Consider the following 12,327-nt stretch of genomic DNA (forward strand, 5'->3'; position numbering starts at 1 on the left):
TCTGATGGTTCTTCCATTTCCCACTTCTCTGTTGCAGTTTAACTAATGTATAATCCTCATTTCAAAGTGATGCGGGTGTTAAGTCTCCACCCACTGTGCACCAACACACTGTCTAAACTACACTTCAATAAGATCACATTTTATTGGTCTCATTCCCCTAATGGGTCTTGCCTCTCCATAGTCGCCATACCACAGAGACATACACTGAGTATACCAAACATTAGGAACAACTTCCTAATATTGAGTTGCTTAAGGCAGCCCCCTGCACCTCTCTGATTCAGAGGGGTTGGGTTAAATGCGGAAGACCCATTTCAGCTGAATGCATTCAGTTGTACAACTGACTAGGTATCGCCCTTTCCTTTCCTTTCTTGACAAATACCAATGTGCCTGGCACCTACTACCATACCCCGTTCAAAGGCACTTCAATGTTTTGTCTTGCCCATTCACCCTCTGAATGGCCCACATACACAATCCATGTCTCAATTGTCTCAAGGCTTGAAAATCCTTCTTTAACTGGTCTCCTACCCTTTATCTACACTGACTGAAGTGGATTTAACAAGTGACATCAATAAGGGATTATAGCTTTCACCTGGATTTACCTGGTCAGTCTGTCATGTAAAGAGCAGGTGTTCTTAATGTTTTGTACACTCAATGCATGTTGATTGATAACGACACTACTTACATTTGACCTGTAAATCTAAACAGTCTCAGGGCCGTTGTGCCCCGCATGGCCAGGCCCATTTTACTTGGCAGCCCTCCCAGACATGAGCACATTCCTGCTGTTAATTCTGCACTGTGCACACACACACACACACGTACAGTATATAAACGATATATCAGGGTTTCCGTCAGGAAAATTTGGCGCCGTACAAGTGACTGGGAAAATGTGTATTTATCTGACATTTGAGAAATGTACCGTTCATCCATATGCATTGGGTGCGTAACCCATTAGGGCGTCCTCCCACGCAGCCAGCGCCATCAATAAACTATGGATATTGGCCAAATTTACATGTCCTTAAAAACAGCCTATAACAAATTACAAAAACACTATTCCTTGTGTGTCGATGTGCATATGCAAAACTTTATAGCGTACTGGTTTACTTTCGTAAATCAATAAATTGTCCGCCTCACGGTTCAGCTGTCAGAGATTTGAGCAATAAATGTATCAGGGCATCGCATGCATAGGCGTCCACTGTATGATATTACAATTTAAAAAATAAATATAAAAAGGAAGACGCTTAGGCCTAGCCCCAGAGAGATAGAGATATGCCGGCAGCATTCTACCACACCAACATACATTTATTTATCCTTGTCAGATAGAGTTTGGGAAACCCTGCTCAGTAGCCTGTCCTCGGGACCCCAAGGGGTGCACGTTTTTGTTTTTTGCCCTAGCAATACACAGCTGATTCAAATAATTAACTAATCATCAAGCTTTGATAATTTGAATCACCTGTGTAGTGTTAGTGCAAAAACCAAAATGTGCACCCCTTGGGGTCCAGAGGACAGAGTTTGGGAAATGCTGGGCTAGTGTCTGCTATACAGATATAGGCGTACAGAAGGAGCCTAATTTGTTATTTTTCTATCAGAATATTTTTTTATAAAAGATAAGCATTATATTGTTAGATTATAGGAGTAACTCTGGTAGGCCTAAAACATTCTTCCTCACCTCAAGTTCAACTGTCGGAGTCAATTGGAGCGCTGGTGCGCACTGCATTTATATCATAGGCCTGCAGTAAAATAGGTTAATAGCCACACCACACCTTCACAAAAGTTTCTAAACTTCATTAGGGTAATATCAAAAGTCAGTCAAGCCATTGTTTATAGGGAAAATAAGAGCAGGATATTATATCGCAGCAAACACAACCTTACAATTGGAACTTAATTTGGCCAAAAGAAATGGCTCAAGGTTAGTTTCTACCGGAGCACACAATTACAAAGACAGATCGAACTTAATTAAGCCAACGAAAATGTCTCAACAGAATTAAACAAAACACGTTTTGCATATTTCAAGAACTGGTTTAGATTAATACATAGGCCTACAATAATAACAATACAAAAAAAATCTTATATACAGTTGAAGTCGGAAGTATACATACACTTAGGTTGGAGTCATTAAAACTCGTTTTTCAACCACTCAACCACCATTTCTTGTTAACAAACTATAGTTTTGGCAAGTCGGTTAGGACATCTACTTTGTGAATGACAAGTCATTTTTCCAACAATTGTTTACAGGCAGATTATTTCACTTAATCACAATTCTAGTGGGTCAGAAGTTTACATACACTAAGTTGACGGTGCCTTTAAACAGCTTGGAAAATTCCAGAAAATTATGTCATGGCTTTAGAAGCTTCTGATAGGCTAATTGACATCATTTGAGTCAATTGGAGGTGTACCTGTGGATGTATTTCAAGGCCTACCTTCAAACTCAGTGCCTCTTTGCTTGACATCATGGGAAAATCAAAAGAAATCAGCCAATACCTCAGGAAAAAAAATTGTAGACCTCCACAAGTCTGGATCATCCTTGGGAGCAATTTCCAAACGCCTGAAGGTACCACGTTCATCTGTACAAACAATAGTACGCAAGTATAAACACCATGGGACCACACAGCCGTCATACCTCTCAGGAAGGAGACGCGTTCTGTCTCCTAGATATGAACGTACTTTGGTGCGAAAAGTGCAAATCAATCCCAGAATAACAGCAAAGGACCTTGTGAAGATGCTGGAGGAAACAGGTACAAAAGTATCTATATCCACAGTAAAACGAGTCCTATATCGACATAACCTGAAAGGCCGCTCAGCAAGGAAGAAGCCACTGCTCCAAAACCGCCATAAAAAAAACAGACTACGGTTTGCAACTGCAAATGGGGACAAAGATCGTACTTTTTGGAGAAATGTCCTCTGGTCTGATGAAACAAAAATAGAACTGTTTGGCCATAATGACCATCGTTATGTTTGGAGGAAAAAGGGGGTTGCTTGCAAGCCGAAGAACACCATCCCAACCGTGAAGCACGGGGGTGGCAGCATCATGCTGTGGGGGTGCTTTGCTGCAGGAGGGACTGGTGCACTTCACAAAATAGATGGCATCATGAGGAAGGAAGATTATGGGGATATATTGAAGCAACATCTCAAGACATCAGTCAGGAAGTTAAAGCTTGGTCGCAAATGGGTCTACCAAATGGACAATGACCCCAAGCATACTTCCAAAGTTGTGGCAAAATGGCTTAAGGACAACAAAGTCAAGGTATTGGAGTGGCCATCACAAAGCCCTGACCTCAATCCTATATAACATTTGTGGGCAGAACTGAAAAAGCATGTGCGAGCAAGGAGGCCTACAAACCTGACTCCGTTACACCAGCTCTGTCAGGAGGAATGGGCCAACATTCACCCAACTTATTGTGGGAAGCTTGTGGAAGGCTACCCAAAACGTTTGACCCAAGTTAAACAAACAATTTAAAGGCAATGCTACCAAATACTAATTGAGTGTATGTAAACTTCTGACCCACTGGGAATGTGATGAAAGAAAGAAATAATTCTCTACTATTATTCTGACATTTCACATTCTTAAAATAAAGTGGTGATCCTAACTGACCTAAGACAGGGAATTTTTACTAGGATTAAATGTCAGGAATTGTGAAAAACTGAGTTTAAATGTATTTGGCTAAGGTGTATGTAAACTTCAACTGTAAATAAATGTATAATTGCATGAAATGCTTTTATAAAAGGCTATTTTTTTCCACCCAGACCCTGCAAAAAAGTAGCCCCCATGTATGGAAATCCCAAAAATGTGTCTGCTCAACTGTATGCCAGTATGCAAAATAAAGCCCCCCCCGCCAACTCAAAACATATTTTCGCAGCGATGACTGGGACAAAAACTGCAACTGAAGAATGTTTCTGAAAGTCTGACACCTTTTTTTTTTACGCCCTTTTCCTTTTCTACCAAACGCACGGAGGCGCGCACAGGTAATTGTTTCCAGAAGTTCCGGATTTAGGGCCACTGAAGTAAACGTTAGTAATTTGGGGTGTCCAGTTGAGGTTGGGAGCCACCTGTTGTGTAGACCCTGCCACATTCTAACTAGATGACATGAGAGAGCTAACAAACCCACTAGAACTTAATAGCTATTAATTGATAAGACATAAAAGTGATGTGCAGCACAGAAGGCCTGCGCAACACTAGTGCAGACTAGACGGGCAGTTACAAACTCCTTTGGTTGACAGATCACTATTATTTTTTAAGCAGCCTAGAAGGTCTCATGCTCAACCAAATGCATTGAGAGAGATTGTTGAGATGCTTAAATTGTGCAGACACAAAATTGCATGGCATCTCACTCATCTTATTTAGTTAACATTACACCTTCATCAGCATGTTACATTTAATTAAAATAGACTGGATGAGGAGTAGCTTGTAATACAGAGGCTTTTCATCTGAACGCTTTTAGGAAAGCTGCGGCGTTGGTGGTTCTGGTGAAAAGAAACGACTGAGCAGGCTCATGAAATAAGCAGGCCTTGCAGTTTGGAGAATTACACAATACGTAGGCTACACTACAGCAGCCTACATGAAATTGGGGAAAGAAAAGTATTTGGCTACATGTCTTTCATGAGATGTAGCCTTTTTAACGACAATTAATGCAATATGTATTTGATTCGGTAAGAGCTGAAAGTGGATGCCAGTATATGTTTGAAGGGTCATTCCATTTGATTTCAATCACTTTTTGACAACACCCCTTTTGATTTGAGTGAAACTTTCCATACATATTTGCCCATGATAGAAGTGGTCAGAAAGTGACATTTTAGACCTGAATGCCAAAACATTCAGGAGTTAGGGGTGCTCATAGTTTACCCATTCTGCATACCCCACTATAACATGCAGGTCTTCATCACTGGAAGAGATGAATAGTTGAGTTTGATATGATTTAAAAGCTTACAGTGTAGTCAAACTATTTAATAATATCTTGAAAATAAAGTTTAATAGCATTTTGGCTTTTTTAACCATTAAAAAGGGGTACTGCGAGATTTCAAGATGGCAAGTAGAAAAATGACAAACTCATGGGTACCGTTTTTATGTCTGCGTGCAGTTTGGAGATTATTGAAATTAGCACAATTGCTGGAAGCTATGTGGTTGGTCATTTAGTCTTACAAAGATATACATAGTAATCAATATTTTATAAATGTGTTAATGTTACTGATAATCATCAGAAACAAGATTCTATCCACTTCCTCATTCATCCCCCGTTGTCGCATAGAGACAGTGAATTCGGAAAGTATTCAGACCCCTTGACTTTTTCCACAGCCTTATTCTAAGATTGCTTTGATGATTTTTTTCAATGTAATCAAAAACTGGTTTTTAGAAATTTTTGCAAATATATACACTACCAGTCAAAAGTTTGGACACACCTACTCATTCAAGTGTTTCTCTTTATTTTTTTACATTGTAGAATAATAGTGAAGTCATCAAAACAATGAAATAAAAGTGTTAAACAAATCAAAATATATTTTATATTTGAGATTCTTCAAATAGCCACCCTTTGCCTTGATGACAGCTTTGCACACTCTTGGCATTCTCTCAACCAGCTTCATGAGGTAGTCACCTGGAATGCATTTCAATTAACAGGTGTGCCTTCCTAAAAGTTAATTTGTGGAATTTCTTTCGTTCTTAATGCGTTTGAGCCAATCAGTTGTGTGGTGACAAGGTAAGGGGGGTATACAGAAGATAGCCCTATTTGGTAAAAGACAAAGTCCATATTTTGGCAAGAACAGCTCAAACAAGCAAAGAGAAACGACAGTCCATCACTACTTTAAGACATAAAGGTCAGTCAATCCGGAAAATGTAAAGAACTTTGAATGTTTCTTCAAGTGCAGTCGCAAAAACCATCAAGCGCTATGATGAAACTGGCTCTCATGAAGACCCAGAGTTACCTCTGCTGCAGAGGATAAGTTCATTAGAGTTACCAGCCTCAGAAATTGCACCCCAAATAAATGCTTCAGTGTTCAAGTCACAGACACATCTCAACATCAACTGTTCAGAGGAGATTGTGTGAATCAGGCCTTCATGGTCGAATTGCTGCAAAGAAACCACTAAAGGATACCAATAAGAAGAGACTTGCTTAGGCCAAGAAACACGAGCAATGGAAATATGTCCTTTGGTCTGGAGTCCAAATTGGAGATTTTTGGTTCCAACCGCTGTGTCTTTGTGAGACGCGGTGTGGGTGAACGGATGATCTCCGCATGTGTAGTTCCCACTGTAAAGCATGGAGGAGGTGGTGTTATGGTGTGGGGGTGCTTTTCTGGTGACACTGTCTGTGATTTATTTAGAATTCAAGGCACACTTAACCAGCATGGCTACCACAGCATTCTGCAGCGATACGCCATCCCATCTGATTTGGGCTTAGTGGGACTATGATTTGTTTTTCAACAGGACAATAACCCAACACACCTCCAGGCTGTGTAAGGGCTATTTGACCAAGAAGGAGAGTGATGGAGTGCTGCATAAGATGACCTGGCCTCCACAATCCCCCGACCTCAACCCAATTGAGACGGTTTGGGATGAGTCGGACCGCAGAGTGAAGGAAAAACAGCCAACAAGTGCTCAGCATATGTGGGATCTCCTTCAAGACTGTTGGAAAAGCATTCCAGGTGAAGCTGGTTGAGAGAATGCCAAGAGTGTGCAAAGCTGCCATCAAGGCAAAGGGTGGCTATTTGAAGAATCTCAAATATTATTTTGATTTGTTTAACACTTTTTTGGTTACTACATGATTCCATAGTTGGTGTCTTAACTATTATTCTACAACGTAGAATATAGTAAAAATAAATTAAAACCCTTGAATGAGTTGGTGTCTAAACTTTTGACTGGTACTGTGTGAGATATCTATATATACACACACATATCTATCTATCTATGGATACAATTAAGAGACCACTGCAAATGTTTCTTAAATCAGCATCTCTACATGTATGACAGCCATTCCATTCCAGTGTCTGTTGAATTCCAACACAGGCACACCTCATTCTACTGAATTAGGTACTGATTAGGTGATCACCTGAACCAAATCTTATTTAACAAGGAAAAGTATAAAAACCACTGCTGTGGTCATCACTATCCTCTTGCAATAGGACCAGCTGGATGGCAAAAACAGTGCTAATAGTACCTCAAAAGTCATATTAATCAAAAAATTAACTATTGACCATGCCAAAAGAGTTGAAAAGGAAAGTTTTGAGTGAGGAAAATAAGGGATACAGTGAGCGTCAGGTTGCTTCTATCCTTAAAATGTCAATGACGGCGGTTCATAACAACATGTTCAAGCAGCAGACATTGGGGACAACAAAGCTACAGACCGGCAGAGGGCAAAAAACGACTCTACTGACCGGGATGACCGCCAACTCATTCGAATGTCACTCAACAACCGTAGGATGACATTAAGTGACCTACAAAATGAATGGCAAACGGCAGCTGGGGTGAAGTGCACGGCGAGGACGGTTCGAAACAGGCTCCTAGGGGCAGGGCTGAAGTCGTGCAAAGCTAGAAAAAGCCCTTCATCAATGAGAAGCAAAGAGCCAGGCTGAGGTTTGCAAAAGACCATAAGGATTGGACCGTAGAGGCCTGGAGTAAGGTCATCTTCTCTGATGAGTCCAATTTTCAGCTTTGCCCAACACCTGGTCGTCTAATGGTTAGACAGAGACCTGGAGAGGCCTACAAGCCACAGTGTCTCGCACCCACTGTGAAATTTGATGATCTGGGGGTGCTTCAGCAAGGCTGGAATCGGGCAGATTTGTCGATGTGAAGAACGCATGAATCAAGCCATGTACACGGTTGTCCTGGAAGAAAATGTGCTTCCTTTTGCTCTGACATTGTTCCCCAACTCTGAGGATTGGTTTTTCCAGCAGGACAATGTGCCATGCCACACAGCCAGGTCAATCAATGTCTGGATGGAGGACCACCAGATCAGACCCTGTCATGGCCAGCCCAATCTCCAGACCTGAACCCCATTGAAACCTTCTGGAACGTGATCAAGAGGAAGATGGATGGTCACAAGCCATCAAACAAAGCCGAGCTGCTTGAATTTTTGTGCCAAGAGTGGCATAAAGTCACCCAACATCAATGTGAAAGACTGGTGGAGAGAATGCCAAGACGCATGAAAGCTGTGATTGAAAATCAGGGTTATTCCACCAAATATTGATTTCTGAACTCTTCCGAAGTTAAAACATTAGTATTGTGTTGTTTAAAAATGAACATGAACTTATTTTCTTTGCATTATTTGAGGTCTGACAACACTGCATCTTTTTCGTTATTTTGACCAGTTGTCATTTTCTGCAAATAAATGCTCTAAATGACAATATTTTTATTTGGCATTTGGGAGAAATGTTGTCAGTAGTTTATAGAAAACAAAAATGTTATTTTTACCCAAACACATACCTATAAATAGTAAAACCAGAGAAACTGATAATTTTGCAGTGGTCTCTTATTTTTTTCCAGAGCTGTATATATAAAAAAGGAAATATCAAATGTACATAAGTATTCAGACCCTTTACTCAGTACTTGGTTGAAGCACCTTTGGCAGCGATTACAGCCTTGAGTCTTCTTGGGTATGACGCTACAAGCTTGGCACGCCTGTATTTGGGGAGTTTCTCCCATTTTTCTCTGCAGATCCTCTCAAGCGCTGTCAGGTTTGATGGGGAGCGTTGCTGCACAGCTATTTTCAGGTCTCTCCAGAGATGTTCGATCGGATTCAAGTCCGGCCTCTGGCTGGGCCACTCAAGGACATTCAGAGACTTGTCCCGAAGCCACTCCTGTGTTGTCTTGGCTGTGTGCTTAGGGTCGTTGTCCTGTTGGAAGGTGAACCTTCCCCCCAGTCTGCGGTCCTGAGCGCTCTGGACCAGGTTTTCATCAAGGATCTCTGTACTTTGCGCCGTTCATCTTTTCCTCGATCCTGACTAGTCTCCCAGTCCCTGCCGCTGAAAAACATCCCCACAGCAAGATGCTGCCACCACCATGCTTCACCGTAGAGATGGTGCTAGGTTTCCTCCAGACGTGATATTTGGCATTCAGGCCAAAGAGTTCAATCTTGGTCTCATCAGACCAGAGAATCTTGTTTCTCATTGTCTGAGAGTCTTTAGGTGCCTTTTGGCAAACTCTAAGCAGGCTGTCATGTGCCTTTTACTGAGGATTGGCTTCCGTCTGGCCACTCTACCATAAAGGTCTGATTGGTGGAGTGCTGCAGAGATGGTTGTCCTTCTGGAAGGTTCTCCCATCTCCACAGAGGAACTCTGGAGCTCTGTCAGAGTGACCATCGGGTTCTTGGTCACCTCCCTGACCAAGAAGGCCCTTCTCCCCCGATTGCTCAGTTTGGCCGGGCGGCCAGCTCTAGGAAGAGTCTTGGTGGTTCCAAACTTCTTTCATTTAAGAATGATGGAGGCCACGGTGTTCTTGTGGACCGTCAATTTTGCAGAAATGTTTTGGTACCCTTCCCCAGATCTGTGCCTCGACACAAACCTGTCTTGGAGCTCTACGGACAATTCCTTCGACCTCATGGCTTGGTTTTTGCTCTGACATGCACTGTCAACTGTGTGACCTTATATAGACAGGTGTGCCTTTCCAAATCATGTCCAATCAATTGAATTTACCACAGGTGGACTCCAATCAAGTTGTAGAAACATCTCAAGGATGATCAATGGAAACAGGATGCACCTGAGTTCAATTTTGAGTCTCATAGCAAAGGGTCTGAATACTTAGGTAAATAAGGTATTTCTTTTTTATTTTTAATAAATTTGAGAACATTTCTAAAAACCTGTTTTTGCTTTGTCATTATGGGGTATTGTGTGTAGATTGATGAGGAACATTTTAATTTAATCAATTTTAGAATAAGGCTGTAACATAAAATGTGGAAAAAGTCAAGGGTCTGAATACTTTCCGAAGGCACTGTATATAGAGATCGCAACATTGTATCTGTCCCATTATGGCGTCTGTGAGCTCACGGGCAGCGCCATTGAGACATATACAACATTTCGATCTCTAGGCAACAACGGGGAAAGAATGAAGAATTGGATAGAATGTCGTTTCTTATGATTACCAGTAACATTAACGAATGTATAAAATATAGATTAGACTTGTATATAAAAATTAAAAACAAAGTAATGTATGTGTTAATGTATATAAATTGTAAAGTATTTTTGTCTGTAATGTATTTTCGTTACGTGTCAGACCCCAGGAAGAGTAGCTGTCGCCATTGGCGTCGGCTAATGGAGATCCTAATAATTTAAAACAAAAACTTTTTATAAAATCATATGTATAGCTTTGTAAGTCTATAAATGACCAACCACCCAGCTTTGGAGTGGTTAGAAGGTCTATTTACCTGCTTTTGAGAGCAGCTGGCTACTGTACCGGGAGACTTCCAGCAATTGCGCTAAGCTAACGATATGCTAACGTCAATCATCTCCAAACTGCATGTAGAGACATAAAAATGAAGTAGTAGAAAAACAAACTAAATATCGAAATCTCGCAGTATCGCTAACAATTATCTCAGACTTTTTTCTAATTTCCGCATATATTGTAGTTTAGACCCTAATTTATATAATCTAAGGTGTTTGTGTTGTGCCCAACATCGGTTGAGACACAGCATACTCTTGAATACAGGGTGGATGTAATTTCAATCACAGAAATAGAATTCATAGAATGGACCTATCCTTCAGACCACTGCAATTTAACTGGTACACAATTGAAATTGAATTTAATTGAAATTTTAACTTCCAATTACTACCACAAAGATGGCCGCTGGTCAACCTACTGTCGAATGTCAATTTAAATGGGATTGTCTATTCTATTATCTATATTTCTATGATTTCAATAGGATTCCTGTAGAATATTGACAGCATAATGTAAAACTGATATTCCCATTAAAGTCAACATTCTCTGATGTGTGGACCTCTAACCATATTTGTGATACCATCTTAAAGTTGAAATTTCAGTTGTATTCACATTTTAGTAAATGTATTAGTCAAAACATGACACCCACCCTGTATTCAAGAGCATGCAGTGTCAACGGATGGCGGGCACAACCCAAACAACTCAGATTATGTAAAATAGAGTCTAAACTACAACATGTGTTTTAAAAATTTACAAATCTGAGTTTTTAGATAGGCTAATTGACGTTCAAGAAAACATTTAAAAACCGTTTTTTTCAAGAAATCATAAAATATAGTTTGACAACGCTGTTTGTTCGCTTTTAAATGATCAAACGCAACCGTTTCTCTTTTGCAATGATTAAGACTTTATCATGGTATGGTGGGGCATGCAAAATGGGTCAACTTTGAGCACCTCTATCTCCTGAATGTTTTGGCATTCAGGTCCAAAACGTCACTTTCTAACCACCTCTACCATGGGCAAATACGTATGGTAAGTTTCGTTCAAACCAAAAGGGGTGCGGTCAAAAAGTGATTGAAATCAAATGGAACGACCCTGAAGGCAGTTACAACATTGTATCCTAAACACTCATCTTCATTTCTTATGTAAAAATGAATGGCTACATATTGACTAGTTACATGTTGTAGCCTGTAGCCAAAGACCTCGCTACATGAATGCAGATGTGACAATGTATCGCATCGTTTTCTGTGAATTGCCTACCTAATCACCGAATGGAACAGTCGCAACCTAATAACAAGATTAGCCTATTCACACACACACACACACACACACACACATATATATATATACACACACATACATTGATAACAAATGTGAATTCCAATGGCTTGTACACAACTAAGCGACTGTTTTACTTGCTGTTCTGTGCTAAATCAAATAGCCACATAGCCTAACAATCACTTGAGAGCTAATGTGTATTCCATGCAGCAGCGCACCGGACAAACATAGGGCTATTTGCAAGAATAATTTCTGCCTAAACCGGGTCAACGGTCTTTTTTCTGGATGGTTCAAGAAAGAAGAGTAAAGACAGGCGCATAAAATACAATTAGCGAAGGTTATCAGTGCAAATCAGTGCTGCTTACCGTCAATGGCTCTGGCTGGAACGATTACCTCCAAACTGTGCAAAAATCCCAAGAAAAGCAACCCAACCGCCAGCGTGTTCGTTGTGGCGCGAAACATTGTTTCATAAAAGAGATAAAAACAAGATAAACGAAATAAAACTCATCCACCGCGGCTTGGTCCTGTCAAGCGGGAGTTCGCAGGCAGCCTGCGAAATGTTTCCGTGCCCCAGCGATGTTCTTCTATCGATGCGCAACGGAGCTGCAAGGGCTTTGTGCTCGCAACGAGAATAAAAACGGTATTCTATCAGAGCTAAAGCCAAGGCTTCTCCAGCCCCGGGAATGCTACGGGTTCCT

General features: G+C 40.8%; 1 protein-coding gene across 3 annotated transcripts in view; it reads right to left on the minus strand.

Annotated features, from left to right (window-relative positions):
• The window catches only part of LOC311139021 (low-density lipoprotein receptor-related protein 1-like), a gene marked incomplete at its 5' end in the record, with an annotated part of 191,419 nt that extends 179,328 nt beyond the window's left edge, over positions 1-12,091 (minus strand). For all 3 annotated transcript variants that reach the window (XM_084173849.1, XM_084173850.1, XM_084173848.1), the window contains one exon: positions 11,995-12,091. In XM_084173849.1, the coding sequence (XP_084029975.1) occupies positions 11,995-12,091 (97 nt within the window). The remainder of the gene's footprint in view (positions 1-11,994) is intronic.
• Between the last annotated feature and the right edge of the window lie 236 nt (positions 12,092-12,327).

This window comes from Coregonus lavaretus, assembly GCF_964263955.1.
Source record: "Coregonus lavaretus genome assembly, chromosome: 12".
Classification (NCBI taxonomy): Eukaryota; Metazoa; Chordata; class Actinopteri; order Salmoniformes; family Salmonidae; genus Coregonus; species Coregonus lavaretus.